General features: G+C 43.7%; 1 protein-coding gene across 3 annotated transcripts in view; it reads left to right on the top strand.

Annotated features, from left to right (window-relative positions):
* Positions 1–1072: 1072 nt before the first annotated feature.
* Positions 1073–27082, top strand: part of LHFPL3 (LHFPL tetraspan subfamily member 3) — a gene marked incomplete at its 5' end in the record, with an annotated part of 249687 nt that continues 223677 nt past the window's right edge. For all 3 annotated transcript variants that reach the window (XM_084510542.1, XM_084510544.1, XM_084510543.1), the window contains one exon: positions 1073–1541. In XM_084510542.1, coding sequence (XP_084366668.1) covers positions 1073–1541 — 469 coding nt within the window. The remainder of the gene's footprint in view (positions 1542–27082) is intronic.

Below are 27082 nucleotides of genomic sequence, written 5' to 3'. Positions count from 1 at the left end.
TCAAAGAGCTCTATATATGCGCCATCAATTATTATTATTAACTCGGGCTCAATGCACAGGTCGGGGACTGTGAATCCAAGTGTCACTGGCATATGAATGATTATTACCAGATGCTAATTGCTCATTAATATATGCTAATTACTGCTGCATGCCAAAACGTTCAAGGCGCAGCGTGCCAGGCCGATGTCGCTTGACTGGAGCTGAGCGGCTTTTCCACGCTGGTGTCACCTCACCGAGCCCCTCCAGGAGCAGCAGCCTCAGCACCGCTGCTGTTTTGGGGCGATTCCGGCCTGTTTGCACAGTGATGGTCTTCTCCAGAGCCCGCTGCTGCCTCCCCACCCCATGAGGAGGGAAGCAAGCCCAGCTGATTCCCTGCCGTTTGGCTGCTTTTACCTCAGCCTGGCAGGGGTTTGGTGTGGGGGAGAGGGGAGCACCTGCGCTGCGCAGGAGGGCACCGCTCGCCCCACCACAGCTAGAGGAGCACTTACAGCTCCACAGCTCACGCAGGAACAGCTAACAGAGGCTTAAAAGAAATAAACCAAAACCCAAAGCGGTGTGTGTGTGTGTGGAAGGGCGGATTAAACTTTAAATGTTGCCTGAACGCCTCCCCTGGGATACGCCACCCGGCCAGGCATCCCCAGCCGGGCGACGACCCCTGAGGGGCTGGCGGCTCCCCTCAGCCCTCCCGCGCCCCACGGCGGCCGCCACCTCAGCGCCTCCTCGGGGCTTTCCCACCCCGGGCGCCCCCTTCCCCGGGGCGGGAGGGCTCCGAGGGCCCCTCCGCCGCCTCAGGCGTGTCCCGCTCCGCCCCCCCCACACCCTCCCCTCCGCCGCGGGCCGCGGTTGCGCAGGGCGGCGGGGCGCCGGCGGCCCCGCGGCGGGCAGGGCGGCAGCGCGGAGCCCCGGCAGGCGGCGGCGGGCCATGTTGGCGCTGCTGCTGGCCTGAAGCCCGGCGGAGGGGCGCGACGCGTCGAGGGGAGTGAGCGGGGAGGAGGAGGAGGAGGAGAAAAGAGGAGGAGGAGGAGGAGGAGGAGGAGGAGGAGGAAGGGGAGGGGGGATCTTCTCGGCGAGGATGCCCGGAGCGGCTGCAGGGACGGCGGCGACGGGAGCGGGCTCGGCAGGAGCGGCAGCAGCGGGGATGCTCCCGGCTCAGGAGGCGGCCAAGATCTACCACACCAACTACGTGCGGAACTCGCGGGCCATCGGCGTGCTCTGGGCCATCTTCACCATCTGCTTTGCCATCGTCAACGTGGTGTGCTTCATCCAGCCCTACTGGATCGGGGACGGCGTGGACACCCCGCAGGCGGGCTACTTCGGGCTCTTCCACTACTGCATCGGCAACGGCTTCAGCCGGGAACTCACCTGCCGGGGCAGCTTCACGGACTTCTCCAGCCTGCCCTCGGGAGCCTTCAAAGCTGCCTCCTTCTTCATCGGGCTCTCGATGATGCTCATCATCGCCTGCATCGTCTGCTTCATCCTCTTCTTCTTCTGCAACACGGCCACCGTCTACAAGATCTGCGCCTGGATGCAGCTCACCTCGGGTGAGTGCGGGCAGCGGCGCCGGCCCGGGGGGGGGGCTCGGCGGGGGACAGCAGGAGACCCCCCCCGGCCCCTTCCTCCGTCCCTTGGGGCTTGTGGTGGGGAGGAGATGGAGGCGAGGGGCGCCTCGGACAGCTGAGGGGCGAGGGAGGTGGGCGAGGGATGCTGCCGGCCGGCTGGAAGGGCAGCCGAGGTCATTGGGGTTCGAGAGCTGGGCTTGGGGTCTGGGTCTCCTCCTGCCGTGCTCAAGGCTCCTGTGCCTCCGTGTGTTAGGAGCACACACCAAAAAAAAATGACATCTCAGGCGCTGGTTTGGGCTCAGGAGGGCTCCCGACTTCATTTGACTTTCCCCATCGCATCCCGAGTCTCCCCGAGGAGAGTGCATGAGGAGGAGGAGGGAGAGCACCAGGACACCCCTTGTGCATTTCCAGCACAGCGCTCCTGAGTTAGGGAGATCTGGCCAGCTGTGGGCAGTGGGCAGGCAGAGGAGGAGAAAAGAATGGGCTCTGGAGTTGAGATACTAATAAAACCAGCTTCAGCAAGGTAGAAAAGACCAAACCTCAAATAATTTTTTGGGAAAAAAAAGTCTGGAGTCAAAGCATACCTTCTGCTCATCTTCCCGATCGGACCCTGAAATTGAGAAGTTTGGGGTTTGCTGTTAGGGAAGCAGAGCCAGATGTCTCCAAAATGGGCTCACGGGCACTTTTTCAGTCCCCCAAATTGACCTACATTCGTTGCAGTTTGTGAGCAATAATTCTTCCGAGTTCTTTGCCGAGCAGCTTCAGCATTGTTCAGTTTGCCACCTTGTCCATGAGGCTTACTGGAAATTTCTGGTTTGCATGAAACAGCTTTATCCATTTCTCCGTGCGATGCCGTTTATATGCGTGTTCTGTGAATTTCATGCTGTTTCTGTTACTTATGTTTCTGTGCAGTTTCTTTCATTATCACTTGGGGATTGATCTGCAGTCACTTGAGATTGGTAGATTTCCCCTCAGTCCCAGCGGGACTCAGATAGGGTTCATTTTCTCTGCATTGGGATTCCTGTTTGACGTTGGTGGCTACTTCTTCTGTTCAATAACACGCATTCTGATACGGTGCTGTTAATTGTACATAGTCATGTCACTTGGCTCCAGGCAGAGCAAACTGTTTCATCTTTGCACCACTGACGTCTCCTCTGCTCCATTAAGGACTTCTGCTTTCAGCTGTCTCCTCTCCTTACTGCTCCGCTGCTGAAGGGTGGCATGAATATTTACCAGTTTGGTGCATCCTCAGCCTGTTTTGTTCGTGTCCCATATTCAGCAGGACAGTGCAATTTCCAAATCTCTTATACTTACTGATATCAGGGATAACAGTGTTTTTTATTCATATGGTTCAACTGCTTTATGCCACTAGAAGGTAGATAAAAATGAATCTGATTCCTTTGCTGCATTTCTGCACAGGTGAATAATGTTTAGAAACCAGTGCATGCAGCTGACCCACGGGAGTCCAACCAGCGTACACCATCCTGCACATGTGCAGGCGTGACACTGAAGATATATTTTCAGGCAAAATAACATGGAATTCTCATCATCTCTGAAGCTAGTCTATGTGTTGTTGGCATTAAAAGTTAACAAAATGAGTTTTACATCAGAGGCAGAACCAATTTTCAGCTGCTTAACTCCAAAATTAGAATAATAGGGGAATAATTCTATAGCAAGTGATTAGTGGCCATCATTCCCAGCTTGTATCTGAATGCCCCAAAAGAACTGTAACAGCATTGCCTATTGCAAGATGCTGATTTTGTTGCTGAATGTTGTAACATAATTCATCACTTACCTGACTGTACGTTTCTGTGTTACCTCAAAAAAGTTTTCTCAAAAGGAGGGAAAGCTGTCAGAAAATCTGGGTTGGTTTGGGTTGCATCCTTTGAAGAAGGAAGCTGTGGTGATGGGACAGAAGTGTAATGTAGAGCAAAACATACAGGACAAGAGAGTTTTAATGAGTTCTGGTAGTTTTCCTGTAGGCTATATGATCTGCTTCTGTTATTATTTTATTGTTTTGAGAGTATAAGCAATGAGCAAGTAATGAACAAGGTTAAGATGCGTATCTCCCAGGTAACAATATAGTAATGTCAACCACATATACATATAATTCTGCATAGTACAGGAGCAAAATTGAACCTGAAGTAGTAAAATAAACAAATATGTGAGTGTAGCTTTGATTTTGCTTTTTATTACAGACCTTAGTAATGTGAGTATTGTTAGATCATACAATAATACTTTGTGTAATTTAAATCTCCTTGGAAGTTCTTTTTCAACATAGGGTCATACTTGATTTAGGATTGCAAATAATAGCTCAGGATCTCAGTTCTTTAAAAGAAACATTTTGATCCCATTCTCAGTAGCATGAGTCATTATAAATTGTCAGCATGATATAGCTCTTGTTTTGAAGAGGTGCTTTTAAATAAGGAAAAGGTAAGCAATATCCTGGGCACATGCATTTTGAATCAATGTCTCTATCTAATCATGTCTATAAACACGACTAAGCAGAAAAATTGTAGAACAAAAGGTGTTTTCTGTGTGTATGTGAGTATTTCATACGTTAGGCTCCCTTATGCTTTTGCCATTGCTTATATTGTTGTGTTTTGTTCCATGTACTTAACGCTGTCAGGGTGTGTTTCATATTTTGAGAGCCATCATTGAAAGCCTCATTCTCCAGCCTCTAGCCTCTGCTTCTGCAGTTTCAAAATTATACATATGAATACTTGCACGTACACTTAGCTGATTTGAGCAGCTGTACAAAGAAAACCACTTAGTGAAGGTGTTAGAGATGAGGTGTTATTGCTCTTTAATACACTGCATTTAAAGTTTGCAAGGAACCTCACAAATAAAGACATTTATTGTGACTTAGTGCTATAAAAGTTAAATAAAGTACACTTAGTTTTGTTGTGATTTTTTTTTTTTTTTGTAATTAGACATTTGTCGTTACTTTTTCCTTTACTGTGATGTTACAAGTTACAGAGAAGATAAAATCATGCAAAGCTAAAGAAAGGCATAGAAATGTCCTCCGGACAAGTAGGATGAAGCCAACATACGTGCTTTCCAGTAGACACCTGAGTCCATGTGCGTAGTAAGAGAAAATTGGACAAAACAACCCAAAACACCTGTCCTGTGCCAAACCTCAGGCCTGCCCAGTCCCGTGTCTTATCTTCACAGCTACCTGTAATGTGCCCACAAAAATGCCAGTGCAGGGGAAGCTCACTTTGGCCCATGGTACTCTCTTGGCCTCCAGCACATGGGTTCAGGGGTTTCCTGAGCCAAAGACTTGGCATTTGAAAGCTCTCGATGGAATTTCTTTATTATGACTTCATCTAGTCCCTTTCTGAATCTTGCAACCCCTGGGCTCATGTACTGGAAGAGGCTGCGAACAGTGGATCCCCAGACACCTTCCCAGTACTTCTCCTGATTAGACCTTTGTCGTCTCCCCTCCCTTACCTGTTTGTGAGACCTGACGAGTCTTTAGCTACTTTATCATTCCTTGGTCCTTAGGTTGTATCATACCTTTGATTGTCTTTGTTGCCCTTGCCTGAATCATTTCCAATCTACTATATCTTTTTAGAGGTGGTGGGACCAGAATACATGCAGCATTCAAGACAGACAAACCATCCATTTATACAATGCCATAATAATATTCTCTCTTTCGTTCTCTGTTCCTTTCCCAGTAATTCCTAATTCTCACTTTTGCACTGCTAGCGAGCAGTGGGCTGATGTTTTCACAGAACTACCTATTATAACCCCAAGATCTCATTCCTGAAGTGGTAATAGTCACCTTGGAGCACATCATTTTGTGTGGTTAGGTATTTTCCCCTCAAAGAAATGACCTCATATTTATTTATCTACACGGAATTTAATTTGCCTTTTTCTTGCCTAGTCACTCAGTATTGGAAAGTCTTTCTTCAGAGTCAGCCCTTATCACAGCTACCCTGAATGAATATCAGCAGCAAACTTTGTCACCTTACTATTTACCCTGTTTTCCAGCTCATTTATAAATAAGTGAACAGCTCCCAGGTTCCAGCACAGATCCCTGCAGGACTCCACCATTGACCTCTCTCCACTCTGAAAATTGACAGTATTCTCCTACCATCTGTTTCTAATTATTTCTCCTTGCAAGGACATTTATTTTTATCCTCTGGGAGTTTCATTTTTTTAAGACCTGTGAATGACAGATTTATCGAAATCCAAGCGGACTTCGTTAACCACGTTCCCACGGTATGCGTATTTTTGACTTCTTCAGAGCGCTCCAGTAGTTTGGTGAAAAGTGACTTAAAGTAGCTGTGTTGGTTCTACCTTCCTTGCTTTCCATGCTTCCCCAGATTTTCCCTGGAACTCTCTCAGAAACTGTTTTTACATTACCCAATTTCCAGTTCTTGGAGCCAAAGCAGCCATAAGAGAGAGGTTACATGCCACAGTTCCTCTAAAACATGGCATTGTTTCGGATCGGAATGAAAAGGTGAAATTCTTCTCTGCAGCTGTGTTGTTGTTTGCCTTTATACTTGAAAGAAGTCTGCAGGACCAGGTGACTTTTATATAAGAGTCTTAAAAGGCTTGACCTTGATGCTCCCTGAGCCTTTGTTACCACTCTTTGTTGGATCTTGGTACAGAGGTGAATTGTGGAAGCCTAGAAAAATCCAATCTCATGCCAGCACACGAGCAGGGTGTCTGGTGGAGTCAGACAAGGATCTTGTTTGCAGCCCAGTGTTCCTCGCTCTCCTTACCAATTAGTTACAACAGAAACACATATTAATTGCCACTGAAATTTGCAGGTAGCACAAGAATTAGTTGTTTACTAAATTGTAGGAAGGGCAGATAATTCTGTAGACTGATTTTGATGTCACAATAAACTGGGCTTGCTTGAACAACCAATTTTTTTGATATACCACATGTGGTGTAAGACTTCTTCAAAATGCGGGTGGCAGCCAATTGATAGGAGACCATATTATAGAAAACAGTTATCTGGAAGAGAAATTAGGGGCTGTGGTAGATGACTCTCTGAGTGGAGACTCTCACTGCAGTGCTGCACTTAAGAAATCCAATGTAGTTCCTAAATATGTATGCCAGAAAAAAGGGATTTCAGTTGCCCGCAGTGGTGCCCATGCACACTCTGTCCAGTCTAACACCTGTCAAGATTCCCTTTCAAGTGTAAGGCTGAAAAGGTTTCAGGACTGATTTAAGTGAATGAAAGAAGAACAGCTAAAGGGATGAATTTTCTTGCTATTCAAAAGAAGATTAAAAATTGACAGATTACGGTGTATGGAGACCTACAGGGGGAGATTTCAAGCAGTGCAGTGTTCCTTAACTTCACAAATGCTCTATTTGGGAGCTGAAGTTACGCAAATTTGCATTATCCATGAGGTATATACCTTTGTAACTTAAAGTTTCATTTGTTAATTACCTTTACAGTGGTTTCTTTGCCACTTGAGTCATTAAATAAAACTGGATGCCTTTTTCTAAGAGATACGGCCTAACCTACCAGAAGCAGAGGACTATGTGAGGCAGAGCAAGACTGAGGTCTTCTTAATGTTCATTTGGGCTTATTCTACACCCCAGGCTGATCAGTGGTCCTTAACCACTGTTCCTGCCCACTCTTCCCCCTGTGGTGCTCCCCTGCTGCAAAGGGAGAGGTGTGTAGAAAGCCTAAGGGTGAGGAAAGCAAGTCCAGGAGCACCCAGCAAGTTCTGAGCTGGGTTTTGGCACTGGTGTTGACCCACCAGGTGAGCTGAGGTTATTCAGTGGCGTGTGAGCAACAGTGGGTGTCCGACCTTCGGCATAAAATTCTGGTAGAAGATACTGAAGGTTGAAGATGAAGAGTTGAAGGTTGGATTGGGAAATTGTGGGTGAGATGAGAGATGTGGCTGTGCAGCTGTCCCAGTTTCATTACATGGATGCATTTTCAAGTATTCTATGCTTCAGCTATAAAAATAGAGGTAAAAGGTGTGTTCTGTGAACAGGAGAACTGAGGGAGAAGTGCTCTGCCTCAGTGTCCCTTCTGCATCCTGAACAGACCTTTCTTTCCCCAAATACCCTGTATCCACAGCATCACCTGTTTTCTCCTACATCCCTGCCTCCAAGAGCATCAGTTCCCTTTCGGAAGTTGAACCCACAGACGCCTCACAGGCTCTTCATCTCTGTTCTTTACAAGGACACAGCGGTGTTACAGTTGGCTGAAAGCTGTTTGTGCGTTGCTTTCGTGCCCTCAAGTTGCTGCCTGGTTTTGTTAAACTCTCCCCATCTTTCTGCTGGTGGGAATTCGGGATCCTTTCTGCTCTGTCCTGGTACCAGCTTTGTCACAAAACTTGCAAAAGTTTAGCGTCTTGGAGATATCTGCCATCAGTCAGATGTGGTCATCGGGCTGAAAATCACACAGCTTTGATCCTGTAGGGAACCTGAGTAAAATGTATCATCTAAGAAGTGTATATCATTTATTTGTATGAGGGATTTGAGAATTTGATAGCAAAACTGGATTTCGAAGGATAAAGGTGTTTTGGGATTGGAGAAGAGATGTTTTTTGTTTTACAGGGTAATAAAAATTTCAGCATCTTATAACTCTCCCAATTGCCTTTTATGAATATCCTGGGGGTTGTGGTCCACTGTTTGAGAAACACTAAGATAACAGAATAGTAAGATATAAAAGGAAAAGCATGAAGTTAGCCAGGCAGTTTGAGGACAAATTCCATTTCATTGGGAAAAAAAAAAAATGTGTAGGAGGGGAGAAAGAAACTGGGGGAGAATTTAAAAGAGGAGAATCTGGTGAGCAGAGAACTTGAATACTGTTGAGAAACACAAATGGAAGTGGGGTTTTGGAAAGCAGCTGGCGCTGGCCCAGCTCTACTTCCTTGCAACCCAAGGGGCTTCACTGGCATGGGGCTGCTGCTGAGTTCTCTCCAAAATTCCTTCCAAAAGTTTAATGAAGAAAATTGCTATATAGAACAACGAAGCAAGGACAAGGAGAAACACACGGATATTATCAGTAGTAGAAGACATGGGATAAAAATAAGGCTAGATTTTCGAACACTGAGGTTATTTTACCTTTTGAGAAGTGAACCTTTCTAGCGCTGTGGTATAAACAGCATTAGCTTTGATCTTGCAAACATAAAGACAGCAAACATATCAGGACAGAAAATCTGTGGCGTGATCAGGCAGTGTGGGCTCAATATTTGAAAACTAACAAGATCCAGCTGTGAGGAATGGCAGGGTCACAGCAGTGAGGCATCACAGAGGAAAAAATAAAAACATTTTTGCTCAGAAATGGTGAAATGAAAAAAAGACACGGACAAGCCTAGAGCCTGAAAAGTCTGCAGAATTCGATAATATCAGTTGCTATCAGCATTGTTAAAAACGCGGTGGCAGCATGACAGAGTGGATAGCTAGAATATGCATTACTGTGTGGAGCAGTGAGCAAATCCCAATTACTAAGAGAGAATTATGGCTGGAATCCTTAAGAAGGGGAATATAATAGACTTTAAGATCTATCTCCTCCAAGAATGATATTATCCATCTTCACGTCAGTGTTCAGAGATGCAGAAGACTCGAAACAAGCTGGCCTTAGAACAAGAAGGTCAGACATACCGGGGGAAGAGGTTCCTTTATTTTCTCCTTGAGAAGCCAGATGCAAATTCATGAATTTCATTGATTTTAAAAGGTAGCTGATGGCCTCTGTGGAGAGCCTCTTTGACACAAGCACATCATGTGCTATTTCAGAGAATATTATTCAATCAAGTAATTGAAACTGCATCAGAAGGAGAGAGCTACAGAATAAACGGTTTTAAATAAATTATTACAAACTCTTGATGAGAAGTCACACATCCATTCCCCTTTCCTTATTTTCATGGTTATCTTTCAGAAAGAAAAAGTTTATAGGGAAGAAAGATAGACATGCTGTACTTGCAAGGTCAAATATAAATATTCCGAGGTGAAACGTTGAGAAGATGCTGCTCGTGAAACCTTGGGAGATTTTTTGTTTCCCACTACAAGTCAAAAGCCACGTGCCTTACTTGCAGAAGTTCACTGAAAAAGGCCAGTAATCTCGGGGAGTAACACGGCCAGAGCGTGCCTTGTATTGCCAGGCTACACTGTTACTGCAGCCTTGGTCTTACAGTACTTTGTCACAAGCTTTGTGTGCAGAAGGGTGAAGAAAATCAAGCAAGGTCTCAAGATCAGGAAGATTTCTGCAGGAAGGGAGGGGGGCAGGCTGGCAGCAGCGTATTTTCCTCCTGTCTGACCTCCTGCCTCTTCCTCTGCAGTAAGAGGCACCTGGAGTGCCTGCAGCAAAGCGAGCGCGTCCTGAGCTCCTTTTGTAACACAGAGTCCCCTGATGTGGGCAAGAGGAAGCTTGGAGAGGGTTGTTTTGCAGCAGCCCGGATGACAGCTTGAGTGTGAAGCAGCTACACATGCTCTTGCTGGCCTCTTGGAGATTAATGTGTTTCAAAGCTAAGCTCAGGCCATTCAGTATCAAGGCATCTCCTCATCTCGCCGGAGCCCAACAGAGGGATGCAGTGGCTGTGTCCGTACCCATGAGTGAAGCAAGTCCAGAACCAGCCCCTGCTGCAGCATCAGCTGGCGCAATGTCCATGTATTACCATTTTTTCCCTTCTAAAACTGGGTCACCCAACTGAAATTGCCTCTTGGGAACTGTTCTTGGCACATCCTACCTTGCAAACTGTGCCCTGGCGATTTTTTGGAAGAGTGGTAGTTGGAACAGACTAAAATTGTTCCTGTGGCACATGCTGTGGGACAATTCTAACAATTTAATACCATAGACAATTGAGTTTTGATGCCTGAGAATGTTCCCTGGCACCGCTTAATTTATCTGTATAAACATAACCAGTGTGCAGCAGAGCCTCAAAATGAGGATCTCAAGAATTATCTGTGCAGGAAACTTAAGGTGGCATGGGATTTATTCCTTCAATTTAAGTCAATTTGTACCTGCAGCTCGGTGCCGTAGTATTCATTTGTGATTTTTATTGTTTAAATTAATAATAAAAATCTGTGGATGAAAAATTTGCATGAAGTCTAGTTAGCTTTGAAACTAGACTTAATAACGTCCCTGAAAAAGAAAGATGCTTGTAAGCTTTGTAGGAGGAAAAAGCTATTAAAAATGCTGTAGAAAAAGCCACAAAAGTGTTTGACGTAGAGATAGTGGGAAAACGTGGCCCATGAGCATAAAACCCATCAATGGATCTTCTTTCTGATCTACATGTATATACCCTATGCTTCAAAATCAGATTTTCCCTAGGTACCTTCAGCTTGGTTAATACCTCTTTGAACGTCATATGGTAAAACTGTTACCCATTGAGTTTTTCCTTGAGAGACATTCAATGCAGCTTCCCAAACAGATAATTCAAAATTATAAGATTAATTCCATGAGAGAAGTATTAGACTTTCCATGACAATAAAATTATTCATCCTTGTAGCTTTATGTTCCTCTACAGAAAGTTAATTACCACTTGGTTGCTGCGTCTTTGTATTTAGCCTTCCTAGTACCGGTGCAGTAATAGGAGAATGTTAGTAAAAAAAAATCTTGAAATTGCAATTCATGGTCATTATACAAGAAAAATATAGTGGTGGAGTTTTGGGTTTTGTTTTTTGGTATTAGGCATCTAGAAGTTTTGCTCTAGATCTGCCTTCCTCTGTGTATGGATAGAGAATACAAAGATAAAAGTGGAGAAATCAAACCTAGACTTTTTACTTGGGTATAATGGTTGTTGGGCTTGTTATGCACATTTTGATAGTTAATAAAAATTGTATAACCTGGGCTGTTCAAAAATGCTGTATGCCCTGTTTCTAACTAAAGCCATCTTTTCTTTCTTTGCTTTTACCTAGGCAGTGGCATCGTGCAGCATAGCAGTGCTGCACCTTATTCAGTTGCCTAAATGGGAGCTGAACACTTTTAGAAACCTGGCTACTGATGACTATCTGGCTTCAAAATAACACATCAAATCCCCCTTTAAATATAAATCCAAATACATTGATGATTTACCAGCCACAATCACTTACATTTAATGCATGTCAGGCATTTTGTGTGTGATCAGCTTCTTCAGTCAGTGTGGCACCATCAGCTGGCTTCATCAACAGAGGTTTCCAAGCTGATGCTTCTCCCCTTGTTCAGCACATGCCCTTGTGGTTCTGTGCAAGGGCAGGCTGGAATACCCCGCAGAAGGGATTTGCCAGCCTTGAGGAGTGAGGAGACAGTAGTGGCATGGGCACACAAATGCAGAGGACAGGCTGTGCAGCTGGGGATGAACAAAAATGAGTGAAGAGAGGACCTGAGTATATCGATACACCCAAAGGATAACAGTCAGATGCCAATGTAACACAGCTGTGAAGAGAGCATACGTTATCCTGGGATGGATCTCATCCCGTATTTCCAGCCGATTTAGGGCAATGTTAGCATAACTGTGAGGTACCGTGATAGCGCGTACGGGATTCCGGTCACCCGTGTCCAATTCTGTTTGAAATGGCAAGAGCTGCTACAAGGAGAGCAGGGTGGTTAGGAGAACGGTGACATTTCTAGCAAGGAGAAAGCTAGGAAAACTTGCTGCATTTATTGTAGAAGGAGAAATGTTGAGAAGATGCCATGTCTCCTGTCTGAAAATATATCAGAGGGCTAATAAACAAGAGGAAGGGAAAAGGACAATTTAAGTCAGTGGTTTTCAGTTTGATTTGATTTGTGGATTCCTAAACTTTTTCCAAAGATAATACTGCATACCCTATAGCATTGTCAGAGCAAATTACATCCTGTTAGGTCTGCTTTGCTTCATTACCACTACATTTTAAAAGTCTCTTAGAAGTAGTTTATGCACCCCTCCTGAGTCCATGGACCGTAGATTGAAAACTAATGATTTTAAACCTGTGGCTAACGGTGGGACAAGAACAAATGGATATAACTTGGTTATAAATCACTTCAGCCTGGAAATTAAAAGGAAGTCTCTAATTAGTAGAGCAGCAAGGTTCTGCAACAACTTTCTTAAGGGAGTAGATTTGGCAAAATACTGAGCTGTACCCTGGAAACAGATGAGTGTGTGGAAGAGATTACAGGATGAGATGTTTGTAGCAGTGTGCCTTCTTCCTCCGTTTCCCATTTCTCGGAACTAATTAATCTGGGTGAATGGTCTTTGCTATTCTAGTCTCATTTGTTCTGTTTAGTTTTTTCTTTTTCAAAAACAGAATCACTTCTATCTCAGTTTGTTCTAGAATTAAAAATAGATGTCTCGATTCCTGCCTGGCATTCTGACCAAAGAAGCCAGGATTTTCCTTAAATTCCCAGCAAAACAATCTCAACAGCTGTTGCAGTAATGTGCTTCATTTTCCCTTTGTATTCAACATTTTCATGTGACTTGGATATTTAATTTCCTTTAGGAAAATGTAATACTTTCAATGATGTTGTGAAAGCAGTTGAAAATCAATCTTTAAAATACTCTGCAATAGCAAGTTTTCAGGCAGAACAGTTTACAAATCATCAGGTCTATGGCTAACCTGAGATGCAGTTTAGCTAAAAAGGTTTCTTACAGAAGTTATCCCTTGTTATCACTCTGTTCATCATGTCATTATTTTCTGATATCGTGCTGCTACCTAAGCGATCTTCCTCAATAGCTGAGATAAGAGGTAAAATCTCTTCATATGGTTGATATTTTACTGGGAGCTTCATTTCTGGTGAGCATTCTGGTGTCAAATGCACTGTGTATTGCAGAAAGAATGAGCTCGTTGGGCAGTTTTCATGGGTGCAGGATGGGAAGGGAAGCAATGCTGTTCCTTGTCCCCTCATTTCTGCCTTCTTTTCTGCCTCTTCTACCTGAGAGGGAGAGAGGGGAGGGAGCACTTCGTGATTGGGATAAACAAGTGTTCAGTGCATGAAACTGTGTATGAACACTGTGGGAAGAGGGCACACCCTGAGCTTCAATGCAAACACTTTTAATCATGGTCATTTCTATGAAAGAAATGTCCCTGTGGGTGTTCACAGAAACGTTGGACCTGGCTCTTAGGCACATGGTTTAGTGGGTGACATTGGTGGTAGGGGGATGGCTGGACCAGATGATCTTGAAGGTCTCTTCCAACCTTAATGATTCTCTGATTCCGTGAAAGCTTTTGGATGCAGTATGCGTACATAAAAATGCCTGATCAGGGTTTTACACCCTCAGGGACAGATCTGCAGACACAAGTATCTGAGTTGAAATTTAGCCTCACTGAATTTGTCGAGTCTCTATATTAACCTAAGATGGTATGTTTAATCGCTGAGTGTTAAACACATAAGGCAACATTTCATTTAGTTTTAATTATGTGGTATGCTGTGGGAATTGTGCCAAGGCAAAAGTGAGATTGTCTGGGAAATTATAACTGCACTTTTGTCTCTTCCCAAGAGGTGTAATTTCTCTATTCCTTAGGACTGCCTTTTCCAAAGTCAAATCTGAACCAAACGCAAAGCATATCTTTATGGACAGCTCCATTTTATGGGGGAACAGAGGAGTTGTGCTACATCAGATACTAGGTAAGCATAGGTACAATCCAGGGGATGTGCCAGAGGATGTGCACTGACTGCACAGGTCTGGCTTAGCCTGTCAGACTGCAGTAGCACGGTCTCACAGTCTTGGCAGACCTAAACTGGCTCTTGCAAGGCCACTCAAATGTTTCTGCAGCAAATTCAGTAGGGCTCAGGGTCTTAGTTAAGATACAATGTCAGAGCTAAGCTCTCTCAGTGTTTGCTTACTGCCATACTGTAATAAACTGGAAATAAATATTCTGTGAGACCAGAGCACTGACAACTGCAGTACAGAGGCTGCTGTGTGGGTAGAGGTCAATCTGAGATGAAGTGACTCAGTGCAGGCGTTTGAGCACAAGTCTCCTAAGTTCTCATTCTGGCCAGTGGAGATATACTCAGTTTGTGGAAGCCAAGACATCGAGCAGTTGCCTGTGTCCAAGTGCCTGTGCCTAAAATGCCTCAAGGATCCCGTCTGACCTCTGGCTACTTTTCCAGAGGGATGCAGGTCTTCCACAGGTTCTCTGCCATACCTCCCATCTGCACAGTGATGTCCCACAGACTGAAGAACAGGCCTGGTGGTGTTAGGTACCAGCACACTGGCAAGTGAATCGAGCCCTAGCTTATACTCTTAGCTTCTCTGTAAGAGACTTCCTTGTAGGTTTCTCAAACAGGAGCCAAATCCCACCCTCTGTGACTGAAGCCAGCCTGGTCCCAGGCACCTAATAAGCCCTGGATGTGAGCTGCTCTGAGCAGAGCCACCAGGCATCAGTGGCATGGCTGATCAGTGTTCTGGATAAGCCTTCAGAAATCCTAGAGTTGTCTGAATGCCTGTGCAGCCAACTACAACTGCTTTGGCCCATGGTCTGCAAAAGGACCGTCCATGGGAGTGTCAAAAACTGTGTTTTGGTTTGGGTCAGGAGTGCATTTTTAAAGTGAATCTCCCAGCTGGCCATGCCTACTACACATTGTTTCACGTTGCAGAGCAGCCTGGGGATATGCAAACAGGATTTCTTCCTAAGCAAACTAAACAAGCAGATGTCCTCTAGGAGTATACCTGATGGACTTACACCACTAATGTGTGCAGTCCATGGGACCAGACTAGAGCTGGTCCAAAGTGAAACCTCTGAAAGACATCTTGTGGATATTAGGTCCTAAGTGCTATCTATTGTTTTTCAGATCCACTCTGTTGTGATAGACAACGTGGTAATGCAGACATAGGCTATGCTTTCACATACTGAATTTTATTAAATTAGGCTTGCCTGTGTCTTGGATTTGTAAGCTGAGTTCAGGGATAATTAAAAGTATTTTATTCTATATTAACAGTATACTATCAATCATAGTTCCTTCTTAATGTATTTTTACCTGGGATTAAAATAAAGCCAGTGTTATAAATGCCAGTATCAGAAATATGATAAAGGAATTTGAATTACCTGATGCTGAAGATTAGTGGATAGTGTATTAGGAGGTGCAAAATAGATATTGACAATTGCTAAATGAAATTGTTGTTATTTATTGCTTCCATTTATCATAGGACTAAAAGTCAGATCCTAATCATTTAAGTAAATATCTCAGTTCTGGTGAGCTTCAGTGATACCTGTCAGACAGGAATAAACGCAGGTAGCAATGCATACATAACATCATTTTCAGAAAAGTATTAATAGTCTGAAATGAAACTGTGCAAGTATTTTTATGTAAGTTCTGGAATGCCCTCATTTTCGATGCTGTATCTTTTACTGGCATTGTGATAGGTCATTAATTTGTATATGGATTTGGCCAGTAGAGAATAGGAATAGGGAAGTGCTTATTCTTTTGTTCTCTGAAGTAATGTATTTAAATTGTGATTTCTCAGGCTTTTCTAGAGTACATTATGGTGTTATTGTGCTGATCTAGAATTTGTTAAGAGTCAATGGAAGGATGCCCATTTATTGCAATGGACAACATCAGCAGAGCAAAGGATTTAAGCACATGCTTAACTCCTGGCTTTGATGAGTTGGAAGCATGCTTTAAATGCTTGGCTTAATTGAAATGCAGAAAAAAATACCCACCCATCTGAGATTATGGATGTCAATCATCCCATATTTCCTCTATGTGCTTGGTACCATTTTTCACAATTTACACAAATGCATACATTATAATAAATAATGGAGTAGCAGATCCATGCCAGAAAGATAATGGGTTAACTTCTAAAGACCATTCAGCAATCCTGACTCGGTACTGAGCAACCTTACTCTTGCAAATAATCCCATTGTGTCTGTGCCATTCAGCATTAGAGGAACTATTAATTCTTATATTGTATGACATTATAGAGAGATCTTGCTGCACACTTGTAATGTTCAATATCCTGCTGTAAGATCAGATGAAACCCAGTGTGACTCCACAAGAAGAGAAAATTTGTCTTTATGATGTAAACATAACGGGATCCTTGTGCAACCAATTTTATACCCAGTTAAGTCTTCTAAAGAGGAATGGCTATATGGCCTTTTGGTACATAACATATTGCTAATGTATAGCCACATTAGGACAGACAGTAAGTTGGGACTTAATACATATTATGCTACTGCAGATTTTAATAAAAATTAGCATGAGTGGAATGATTTCATTAGCTTATAGCTAGTATACTGAATTGTCACGGCTAGAGTGCATAAGCAGATATCATATAAAGAAAGTCTTCAGCATGAATTGCCCTTGCAGCAGATCTGAGAGGAGTCGTAAAATTAAGTGTAATGTGCCCCATAGAAGGAAGGTACAGTGTAATGTAAGTCTGGGGTTAGTGTGGGGTGAGCCAGTCCCTCAAAGAATCAGTTGTAGGATCCGGTTTCTGTCAGTATAAGCAAAGAGACCCAAGGAGTGAAAGTAAAGTATCTGAGCAAATATGATTATGAAGATAAACTGCTAAGTAAATAACTAGACAGGTGGCTGTCAGGAGCATGCTTATATTTCTTACCCGCCTAAATTATTTAAATAATAATAAGCTTCCATACTTTGCAGTTACCATGAACAATGTGAAACCTTGCATTCGCGTTCCCCTTCCTTGTCCCTCTCTCCCATCCTGCTGTGTTTGTGTTCCCACAGAATTGGGTCCCTATGAGACAACTGGAGCAGGGACTGTGTGCTTGATTTTATGTTTGAACAGAGCCCAACATAGCTGACTCTTGTTTGTGGCCTCCAGCCCTGGCTGCAGTGCAAATTGCAGTAAAAATAATAATTATTGTTTGAATTTTGTTTGATGGGTATGAGTAGCAGGAGTTTGATCAGTTAGCCAATATGCAACAATAGTAACTGTACTGAGCAGAGCCTGCTGGCTGACTTTGGGTAAGTCCTTTCCTGTTTCTGAGTCTTTCCATCTGTAAAATGAGAGTGAGGTAATTCCTTTAAAAATGCTCTGCAGGTGTTGGTTATTACTACTGCAAGGAACTGATGGCACACAGGTCATGGGTTTGCTTTGTGCAACATAACCCTTCACCCTTACAAAAGCTCAGGGATCTCTAGGCCCTCTTAGTAGTAGTCAGTGTAAACAAGGAGAAATGGTAACTGCCTAGAATAGGAGAAAGCAAAATTAAACACATTTGTGGATGTACCTCACTGTGAGCAGCCATCTGTAGGACGATAAATAGTAGCATACATATATAAACACACTGGGTCGTCATTCCAAACAACATATTCTGTGTGTTTATCTCTGCGTTAATGAGGTACTCCTCTCAGTTTTGACATCTGTCACTTTGCAATCATGGCAGTGCAGTGCTGAATCGGAGAACAAAATCCATGGGCAGTATTTCAGCCTTTCACTCTGTGCACTGGAAATACGGGTGATGTAGCACGTTGTGCCAAACTGGGCTTTTCCCTTGGATGGCAGGGCAAAAGTGACTTGGTAATGTAAGCAGATGACACGGGTTGAAATGCATCAACTCAGGAACCCAAGCACTGGGGCCATGGTCATCATGAGCAGACTTGGAAGGAATGCTGTCACACAGGGAAGAATGACTGACAGATAACCAAGGTTTAGTTGATTCTATTTATTTGGTCACTTCAGCATTCAGCAGAGTGCTACAGTTCCTTTTTGACTTGCTTTTTTCTTTCAGAGAAAGAACTGTATCAAATCCAGAAATATAGCTCATGGCTCATTTGCTCACAGTGCCAGTGAGTGCCACCGCAGTGATTCTCTTTTGAACTTACATGAGTGACAGATTGTTCAGACCACTGGTTTCAGCATTCCCAGCATACTGGCATGCTGTAGGGTTTTCTGTTGGCAAGGATTGCTGCAGGGAACAGAAGTACTGTTGATACCCAAGGAGTTACCAAAGATATTCAAGCCATATCTTGGGACCACTCAGCTGAATGCACTAGTTTTTTGTTCCCACAAAATTTAGCATTGCACTGTTTCCTTCTTCCTATACATGTTCTGCTTGTTCAACCATGACTGCTTTGAATGGTAGATGGTGGTATGCAAGAAAGGCAGCATACACAGGGAAGAGGATCTATTAATGGAGTGACTTAGAGGAACAGCAGCTAACGTTGATTTTTCTGCAAATAAATGGAGAGGAGCAATCTCACCTTTATCAAAAGGACCGAATCTGACAGACTTTCAATGCTCTCTAGTATAAATCAGAATTTGGTTTAAGTCTAAATAAAGAGGGAAGACTTTTTCCTTTTTCATTATTGGCTTTAAATACTGAAGTATTTTTCTTAGAAAAGTATTTGCCCTTTTTGAAAACAGCCCATGCAATTCTTGAGCCCATGCAGCTGAGCTAATTCTTGCATAAAGTACGACATAGATGTTCATGAGAAAATGCAGGTAGCTCAGAATCAGGAATGCATAATTAAGCACCCTTTGTGCGGTCATGGTTGGTGGCTGCCTAAGTGGGTTCCACTGTAATGTTTTAAAAGCAAACATAGAGTTATTTGTGGTGCATTGCTGCAGGGTAGATCCCTGGTGTCTGAGGAATAGAGAAAAACCTGCAAATTGTCTCTTAAAAATTCTGAAAAGCTGTTCATCCTATGTGTGCGCTAGTTGTCACTTGACTTGTGTTTCTGACAGAAAAACTGATGTGAGCTTGGGAGTAGAGGGATAATAGTGAAACTCCAGGTAAATAATCCTTGCAATTGTACTACAAGTATATCTGTTTCTTCTCTAATGCTAATACCCATCTGGGAAGAGTTTCCTTCCAAAAGGCATGAAAGTGATAAGAAGATAACAGTTTTCACCCAAGGGTAGTAATCTGGCAAAGATCTGGATACTATTCCTGAGCTGTGAGTTTTCGTGCTACCTGCAGAGATGGTGGATGGGTAATTTCAGTTACAGACAGAGAAATCTGACATGGGGCTCTGTTCCAGGAAAGCTGCGCCAAGAAGTATAATTTTACTCTTCAATGAGTTTTTGGGTGGTACTTGCCTTATGCGCTGAGAACCCTTTAAAGGTTATTTCTTGAGCCACATTTTGTCAATGAAACTTCTGTTCCACAGCCCAAGACTGCTTCTGGCTGGGTAAAAAAAAGAGTCCGTAGTGTTGGCAGCAATTTTATGACATATTGGGTGATGTCATTAAGGGAGCTGTTAGCAATCTGTCATTTAAGGAACAGCTTCTGCTAGTGCAACATGAGGGAAGTGATTTAATTCCATGTCTGCTTGGATTTCTCCTATATAATCAGTGGAGGCCCAGGAGAATTAGGAGGCACAGTATGATACTCTCCTGATTACTTTGCTGTCATGTCCAATTGATGGCCTAAAATGTGTGTGAATAAAGTGTTCGTGTACAGGGGAACACGAGGGTTTGCTACAGAGTGCTCCCCTAATACACTGAGCTGTGGTGGCTGTACAGGGTAGGCACTCTTAAGCAAGGAGTAACAGGGATGACTGTAGCATCTAATTCAGGTTATGCAAACATATTTGTTTGCTGACAAGTGACAGGAGGAAGAGAAGTCTGTGGGAGTATCCATGAAGAAGCACAGAGAGGAATGCTCTTCCTGGCCTCAGGGTTGTACCAGTTCTCTGGAGATGCTTGGGACTGTTACAGCCGTCTCTCAGCCTTCATTTCACCCCCCAGATGACTTGATCTTGGCTTCTCTGAGTTTTCCCTTGAGGCTGGGAAGTGAAGGTATGGGTGTCCAACAGGGAGGACAGCTCACTGGAAAAGGAAGGAAGACATCTTCTCATTTTGCCTCTTGGAAAGCTCCTCAGCTCTTCAGCGCAGCCTTGTTGCGTTGTTTGCTTGTGTTCTGGGTCAGAGAAATGAATGGCAGAAAATTCTCCCAGATTGTGGTTTGAACATGCTGCTTGTAGTGTAGGACATGAAGTCAGGAGCTGGCCTGGTCCCTTCTGCTCTCCCCACAGAGTTTGGAGCACAGTGCTGTGATCCCAGAGACAGGTACAGGGTGGTGGCTCCAGTTTGTTGCTGTAGGATGTGGAAAGCCAAAGCACAGGTTGCTTCAGAAGCCAACTAGATGAGTAAGAGAGCAGAGATCCAGCAATGGCTGTTGAACGTACTGATCAGCCTGTTGTCACCAACTCACCCACCGAGGAGCAGATGGTGGGAGTAAGGAGGCCATGGTGGGGCAAAAAACACTGAATATTTCTGAGTGTCTGATACTGCCTGCTGCTGGGAACATCACTGCAGGCTAGGTGAACCTTGAGTCTCACCACGTATAGCAGTGCTTGTGTATTAGTTGCTCCTTTGCAGGTAGGTTTAACAGATTATTTGTTCCTCCTGTGGGCCGCGGCCTATTCCAGCAGAAAGTTCCTGCCAGAGGATTGCCTGAACATCCGCATCTTGGTTTGAATCATCATGCTATACTGAAAGTGCTTAGGGAGACTTTTTCTCTTCATGAAATGAGTTCACAGATCTATAGACTGTAAGGCTGGATAGGTTCATTAGTCAGCTTTACCGGGTAGCACACGCCATAGAGTTTTACCAAGCTATTGCTGTACAGAGCCCGGCTATGCTAATGTTTGTTCCTTTGCTCTGCTGTAATGAAGATGCAGTGAGTGTTTGCTGCCAGTCAGGATCGTTCTTTTCGCTTCCCAAGAGATGGCTACTGAGTTTACCTCCTCCAGGTATCTTATGATTTCAAAAATATAGTTGTGGCTCATTTAGTAAATGGCTTGTGCGTAACATCTGTGAGTGGAAAAGTACCCTAAAATAGGAGCAGTGTCTAATAATACTTAGCATTTATATAGTGCCTCTCAACCAACTGTTTCAAAATGCTTTATACGTAAGGATAGGGTTGGTTATCACCATCCCAGTTTTTTCAGTCTCAGCAGCTGAGGACAAAAGGCTTTGCTGACTGCCCAGTCTTGTGTTGTACGTGAGTAGCAGAGCCCAGAATAGAATCCATCCCCTTCCTTTACTCTTTTGTCCTCTGGGTCTGACCAAACTGATATGATTCAGGCACAGGCTTTTAAAGGGCCAGTGGTTCTGCAAGTGCAAGGGCCAGAAGGAGTGCAGGACCACAGCTTCAATGACTCCTACTGCCATAGCTGATAGGCACCTCTGAAATGCAGCTGCTGTCCCTGCAGTCCCAAGGAGGTGATGGGATTGAAGTTGTGAGGATGAGAAGTCAAAGGTGGGAGTGGAACTCATGCCAGTCACGAGGGCTGAAGGTATGTTATATAGCTGGAAGCAGAACTGGCAGCAACATGAACTCAGATGCAGCTGTTGATGATAGGTGAATTCTGAAATCTGATTTTCACTAACCGTGAGTCAACTAGACATGAGCAGTCATGAGTCAAGACCCTTGAGAATCAAAAGTGTGCATAAAAATATAACATTATAAAAAATGAATACGTTTGGTAAGGAATAATTGCCATTTAGAGTCATATTAATTCTCATTTCCAGAGTTTGGTCTACTACTCTGAAGGTTAACCTGACATTCTTGCTTACACATAGGTCTCCAGAAGCTGTTTCTTTGATTAATTGCCAAATGTCTGAGACACTTGGTAAAATTCTCAGTGTGAGCAACACCAGGGACAAAATGACAATTAACAAGACATAGCCCCAGAAACTGCAACCTGAGCTTCAGTGGTGAACATTTCCAAATGTCCTTTAGGGTGAATAGGGGGGAGGACGAGGATAGTTTTTAACTTAAGTGGGAAAACCTGTTAATTGGAGAGTAATTTTGAAACCTAGGCAAAATGACAGGCTTGATAATCCTATCAAAAAAAAAAAAAAAAAAAAAAGATTTCGTATGGAGGACAGGAAAATGGCAGAAAGGGTAAATGTGTCTACAAGAAAATCCGTGACAGTTAAGTGCTAGTATGTAGGAAAGTGATACAAATTAGAAAAAAATACCCACCTAAAAGAGATAAATTCGTCCATCCAATGACTGCCTGTAAAAGTGAAGTTTAGTAGAAAAAAGTCAACTCTTGTAGGTTTTTAGAATAAATTGTAATTGTATAATTTCTAATAAGCAGCAAGGCTTACATCCTTATCATAAAAATCCTCTAAGCAGGAATTAAAAAAAAAAAAAAAGAAAAAAAAAGAAAAGAATGAGATTTTCAGCTTCCAAAAATAGTTTGCCAAGAGCAGAGCTTTTTTCTCCTCCTGATTGCAAGAGAAATCACTTTGCAGTGTTTTATTGAAGAACAAGTGGTATTGAGTAAAAGAATAATTGATAAGTGATTTTTCTCCCTTTCTATTCTCTAAGCTGGATTTTGTTGTGCTGTCTAGATGAAATATTCACGATGGCACTGACCCCTTACTCGTGCAATTTGTCCAGTGTTTGCTTGGAGATGTTCAGAAGTAGCGGAGCAGAAAATCCCTCACTGCAACCAGCATTTGCTGGGGATTGCTCTTCACATTGGTCTATGTTGAAGGAGATTCACTGGACAAAGAGATGAAACGTCTATCTGGTTTCAAGACCAGAGACTTTTTGTGCGTGTGAACCAGCCAACCACCCTGCCAAAGCTGGAAAGATGAGCTCTATTTTTATAAAAGGGGTAAAAATACAGAAGATATCAAATAGCTCTGTGAAGCATGTACATTTGAGCTTCAGGTTAGCTAGAGAGGTGAAGATAGAGTTGTCTCTTTGCTTCTTTTTGATTCCTAGGAAGAGTATTTTGGGGGTCAACTTGGTATCCACCTTCATTTCCTGAGGTGCTGTTGCACATTTGCTGATGCATTGTACTGCACGGTGCTGAATTCCAGTGCCCTGCCACTGTGAAGGGCATTCTTAAGCAGGAAGACGTTATGTCTCAGTTAATTGAACTATCAATATATATATATATATATATATACGCCTTGCTGAGGGATTAAGGGATTTGCATTCTTTTTTTCTTATTGCCCAACCTTGCTTGCACTCAGGCTTGCAAGCTCCTCAGAGCAGTGACTCTTTCCTGGTGTCTGATGAGCACATCCTTCTCTTTGGGTACTAGGAGTAATACTGCAAGGGAAACTCTGATTGGAACATTTAATTACTCATTAACTTCTTCTGTCTCCGCAGCCTGTCTCTATTACCATATTATAGCCTTGTGCTCGTTACAGACAGCTAACAACAGCTGACAGCAGAGGAGGTGAAACCTGGAGCCTGGGAGAGCTCCTTGGCTGCCCTGTGGTGTGTTTTAGATGCAGTGGCCATGAGGCTTTAGTGCTGGTGCTTGAGGAGCTGGAAGCAATGGCATTATCCATTCCAGTCTAAGCCTAGGTGTCAGAGATACAGAGAGGACAGTATCTCATATGCTGCTTCCTCCCTGAACTCTTCTTGTGTTCTCTAGATCTCTGCTGTCATTTTTATTTCTCTGTATAATCCTTTCCAAAAAGTCTTTTCTCTCTTTTGACACTGTTCTACCAATTGACCAAAAGAATTTGTGGCAAATGCCCGAGAGGGTAGGTCTTACTGAAGTCAGCAGTACTTACAGGAACTTATTGCCTGTCAAGATAAAGAATGTTTCCTGAGGGGAAGGATATTCCTTTGGTGATGGCAAAGGTCAGGGAAGCTTTCAGTTGTAGGTCTGCATCTGCATGCATTTCTCCTGTGACTGTAGGCAAGTAACACTGAATTTTATTTCTTGCAGTCAGCCAAGCAGAAGAGGATGTTGTTCCAGTAAACTGGAAGTGGAGAGGGTGTTGGGATAACCTGGATAAAGCAAAAATATAGATCATACCAGACATGTAGGTAAGGCAGTAGGGCTGGAAAGGCAGTAGGGAGGAAAAAGAGGCCCACGATGTTGTTGGTTACATAGTGAGGCAGACCCAAGCAATCCAGGGGTAAGTACACAGCACATGGGTTTATGAGTGTGTTGTGGTTTAGCCAAAATGCAGTGGAAGGGGGGACTTCAGCGTGGAGCTCAAGCAGAGCCAGGAGTGCAGACTCCATCTCCAGACCCATACTCTAATCCCAACCACTGAGTTCTGCTGCCCAACAGTGATGCTGGGAGGGCTGTTTCTACAAATTTCTATGAACTGAAGTGAGACATTTATAGAGAATGTTCTACCAAGCTTCACTGAGAGATACTTGTGCTCATTACATACTCCACGGTTCTCACTTCTAATTGCTTGGTCTCTTTCTCTACTTCAGTGTGGCACAACATGGCTGTGGGTCCAGTCCATCTCTGGTATGCTGTGCTTGTGCCCACTAAAAGTTTATTATACTGAAATAGCTTCCATAAATATACAGCATCATCTTTCCTAATCTGGTTAACTCATATTTTTTCATTATTTGATTATAACAATATCAGAAGGTCTTAGTGCCTTTATGGATGAATGACTAGAGGATATACTTTTGTGAAAGGATCTCTTTTTTTTTTTTTAGTTAGAAAGCAATTCTAAAAATGCCTGAAAAATCCCTAATGATATTTATTCTACTCATCTGACCTAAAAATAGCTAAAGCAATTTGAGTAGGAATGGAAAATCGCTTGCATGTGGAGTTTGAGCTCTAAGTGGAAGGCCACCTACTCTCAGATCAAACAGTGGGTAAAAGTCAGGATTTCCCAGTTTAGAACCATAGTTTTGATACTTTGGAAACTCAGTGGGGCCTTGGGCGCATCACACAGTTTCTCCTTCCTTAAATTAAGTATGCAGATTACTTACTACCTAGGTCTGCTGTAGAAACACGGAATCATAGAATGGTTTAGGTTAGAAGGGCCCTTAAAGACCACCCAATTCCAGGCCCCTGCCATGGGCAGGGACGCCTCCCACCAGATCAGGTTGGCCAAGGCTCCGTCCAACCTGGCCTTGAACACCTCCAGGGATGGGGCATCCACAGCTTCTCTGGGCAACCTGTGCTGGGGTCTCACCACCCTTACAGTGAAGAATTTCTTCCAAATATCTAATGTAGATCTATCCTCTTTTAGTTTAAAACCATTCACCCATGTCCTATCATTATCTACCTGAGTAAAGAGTTGTTCTCCATCCTTTTTGTAAGAGCTCTTTAAGTATTGAAAGGCCACAATGAGGTCTCCCCAGAGCCTTCTCTTCTGCAGTCTGAACAGCCCCAGCTCTCTCAGCCTTTCTTCATAGGAGAGGTGCTCCAGCCCTCTGGTCATCTTTGTGGCCCTCCTCTGGACTCACAGGTCCACACCTTTCTTGTGCCATGGGCCCCAGACCTGGACACAAGGCTCCAGGTGGGACCTCACGAGAGCAGAGCAGAGGGGCACAATCAGAGGGACTTGTAGAACATCATGAGGTTCACGTGGGCCCACTTCTCCAGCCTGTCCAGGTCCCTCTGGATGACATCCTTTCCTTCTTTGGTATCAACTGCACTACTCAGCTTGGTGTCATCTGCAAGCCTAGGGGTGCACTTAATCCCATCATCCATGTCATTGATGAAAGTATTGAAATGCACCGGTCCCAAGACAGACTCCTGAGGGACGCTGCTCATCACCAGCCTCCACCAAGACATAAAATCATTGACCAACATTTCCTGGGTGCAGCCTTTAAGCCAATTCCTTATCCGTCAGATGTTCCACCCTTCAAATCCATATCTTTTCAATTTAGAGATTAGGATGTCATGTGGAACCACATCAAAGGCCTTACAGAAGTCCCAGTAAATGACGTTGGTTGGTCTTCCCTTGACAACTGATAAAGCCACTCCATTATAGAAGGCCACCAGATTGGTCAGGCAGGATTTGCCCTTGGTGAAGCCGTGCTGGCAGTCTCAGATCACCTCCTCATCTTGCATGTGCCTCACCTTGCCTCCAGGAGGATCCACTCCATGATGTTGCCAGTCACAGAGGGCAGGCTCAGTGGTCTGCAGTTCCCCAGGTCCTTCTTTCTACCCTTTTTAAAAATGGGAGTGATGTTTCCATTTTGCCAGTCACCAGGGACTTTGCTTGAATACCATGAAACATGATAGTTAATGTTTCTACAAGTGCTTAGTAAATTGTGCTGTGATAAAGATACATTTGGATATAACCCATAGCTTCATTTCATGTAGATCACAGCTATATCAGTTGCATTTCCTTAGAAATTATTGTGAGAGAACAAGAGGTTAGCCTGTAACCAAACAGCTAAAAATCTCTTCGGTCCTCAGGAAGGAAAAGGTTTCTCACTGCTGCTTTACTGTCTGATCTGAGAGCAGGGTAGCACTTTGTGAACATCCATGAGATGAGCTTCTTCACCCTAGGAGCAGTGCTGCTACTTAACGAGGGGAAAACTGAGGTTCAAAGAAACTTAACACCAACAGTTTTGACTCAAGAATACAAGTCTGAAGATACCGGTTTTCTGGAATTGGTCAGGGTTGCCTGGGAAAGGTGTGACATGTCCAGGTACATAGCCTACTGCTGAATAACCAGCTCACCCCTGCAATGACTGCCTAACACTCCTCTAAATGGAGCTGTGGTGTGGCATTATAAACTGCCTGCACCTGGACCTGGAGAGATCTATATCAACCAGAGCACAGCCAGTGACCCTAGGAGGAATATGCAGCCTAGATTAACAAAAAATTCAGTGCTGTATTTTTGAGGAGATATTATTTAGTACTGAAAGACCTTTTCCATCACTTTCTTTCCATGACTTGTAAGTGGGAATGAATCCAGGTTTGTCTAAGGTCACAGTGCTGTGGTGCAGCTGATGATAACCTTGCAGTTAAGCCATATAATGGAGAG

The sequence above is a fragment of the Aythya ferina genome (assembly GCF_964211825.1).
Source record: "Aythya ferina genome assembly, chromosome: 1".
Taxonomy (NCBI): Eukaryota; Metazoa; Chordata; class Aves; order Anseriformes; family Anatidae; genus Aythya; species Aythya ferina.
This window is presented reverse-complemented; position numbering and strand designations above follow the sequence as displayed.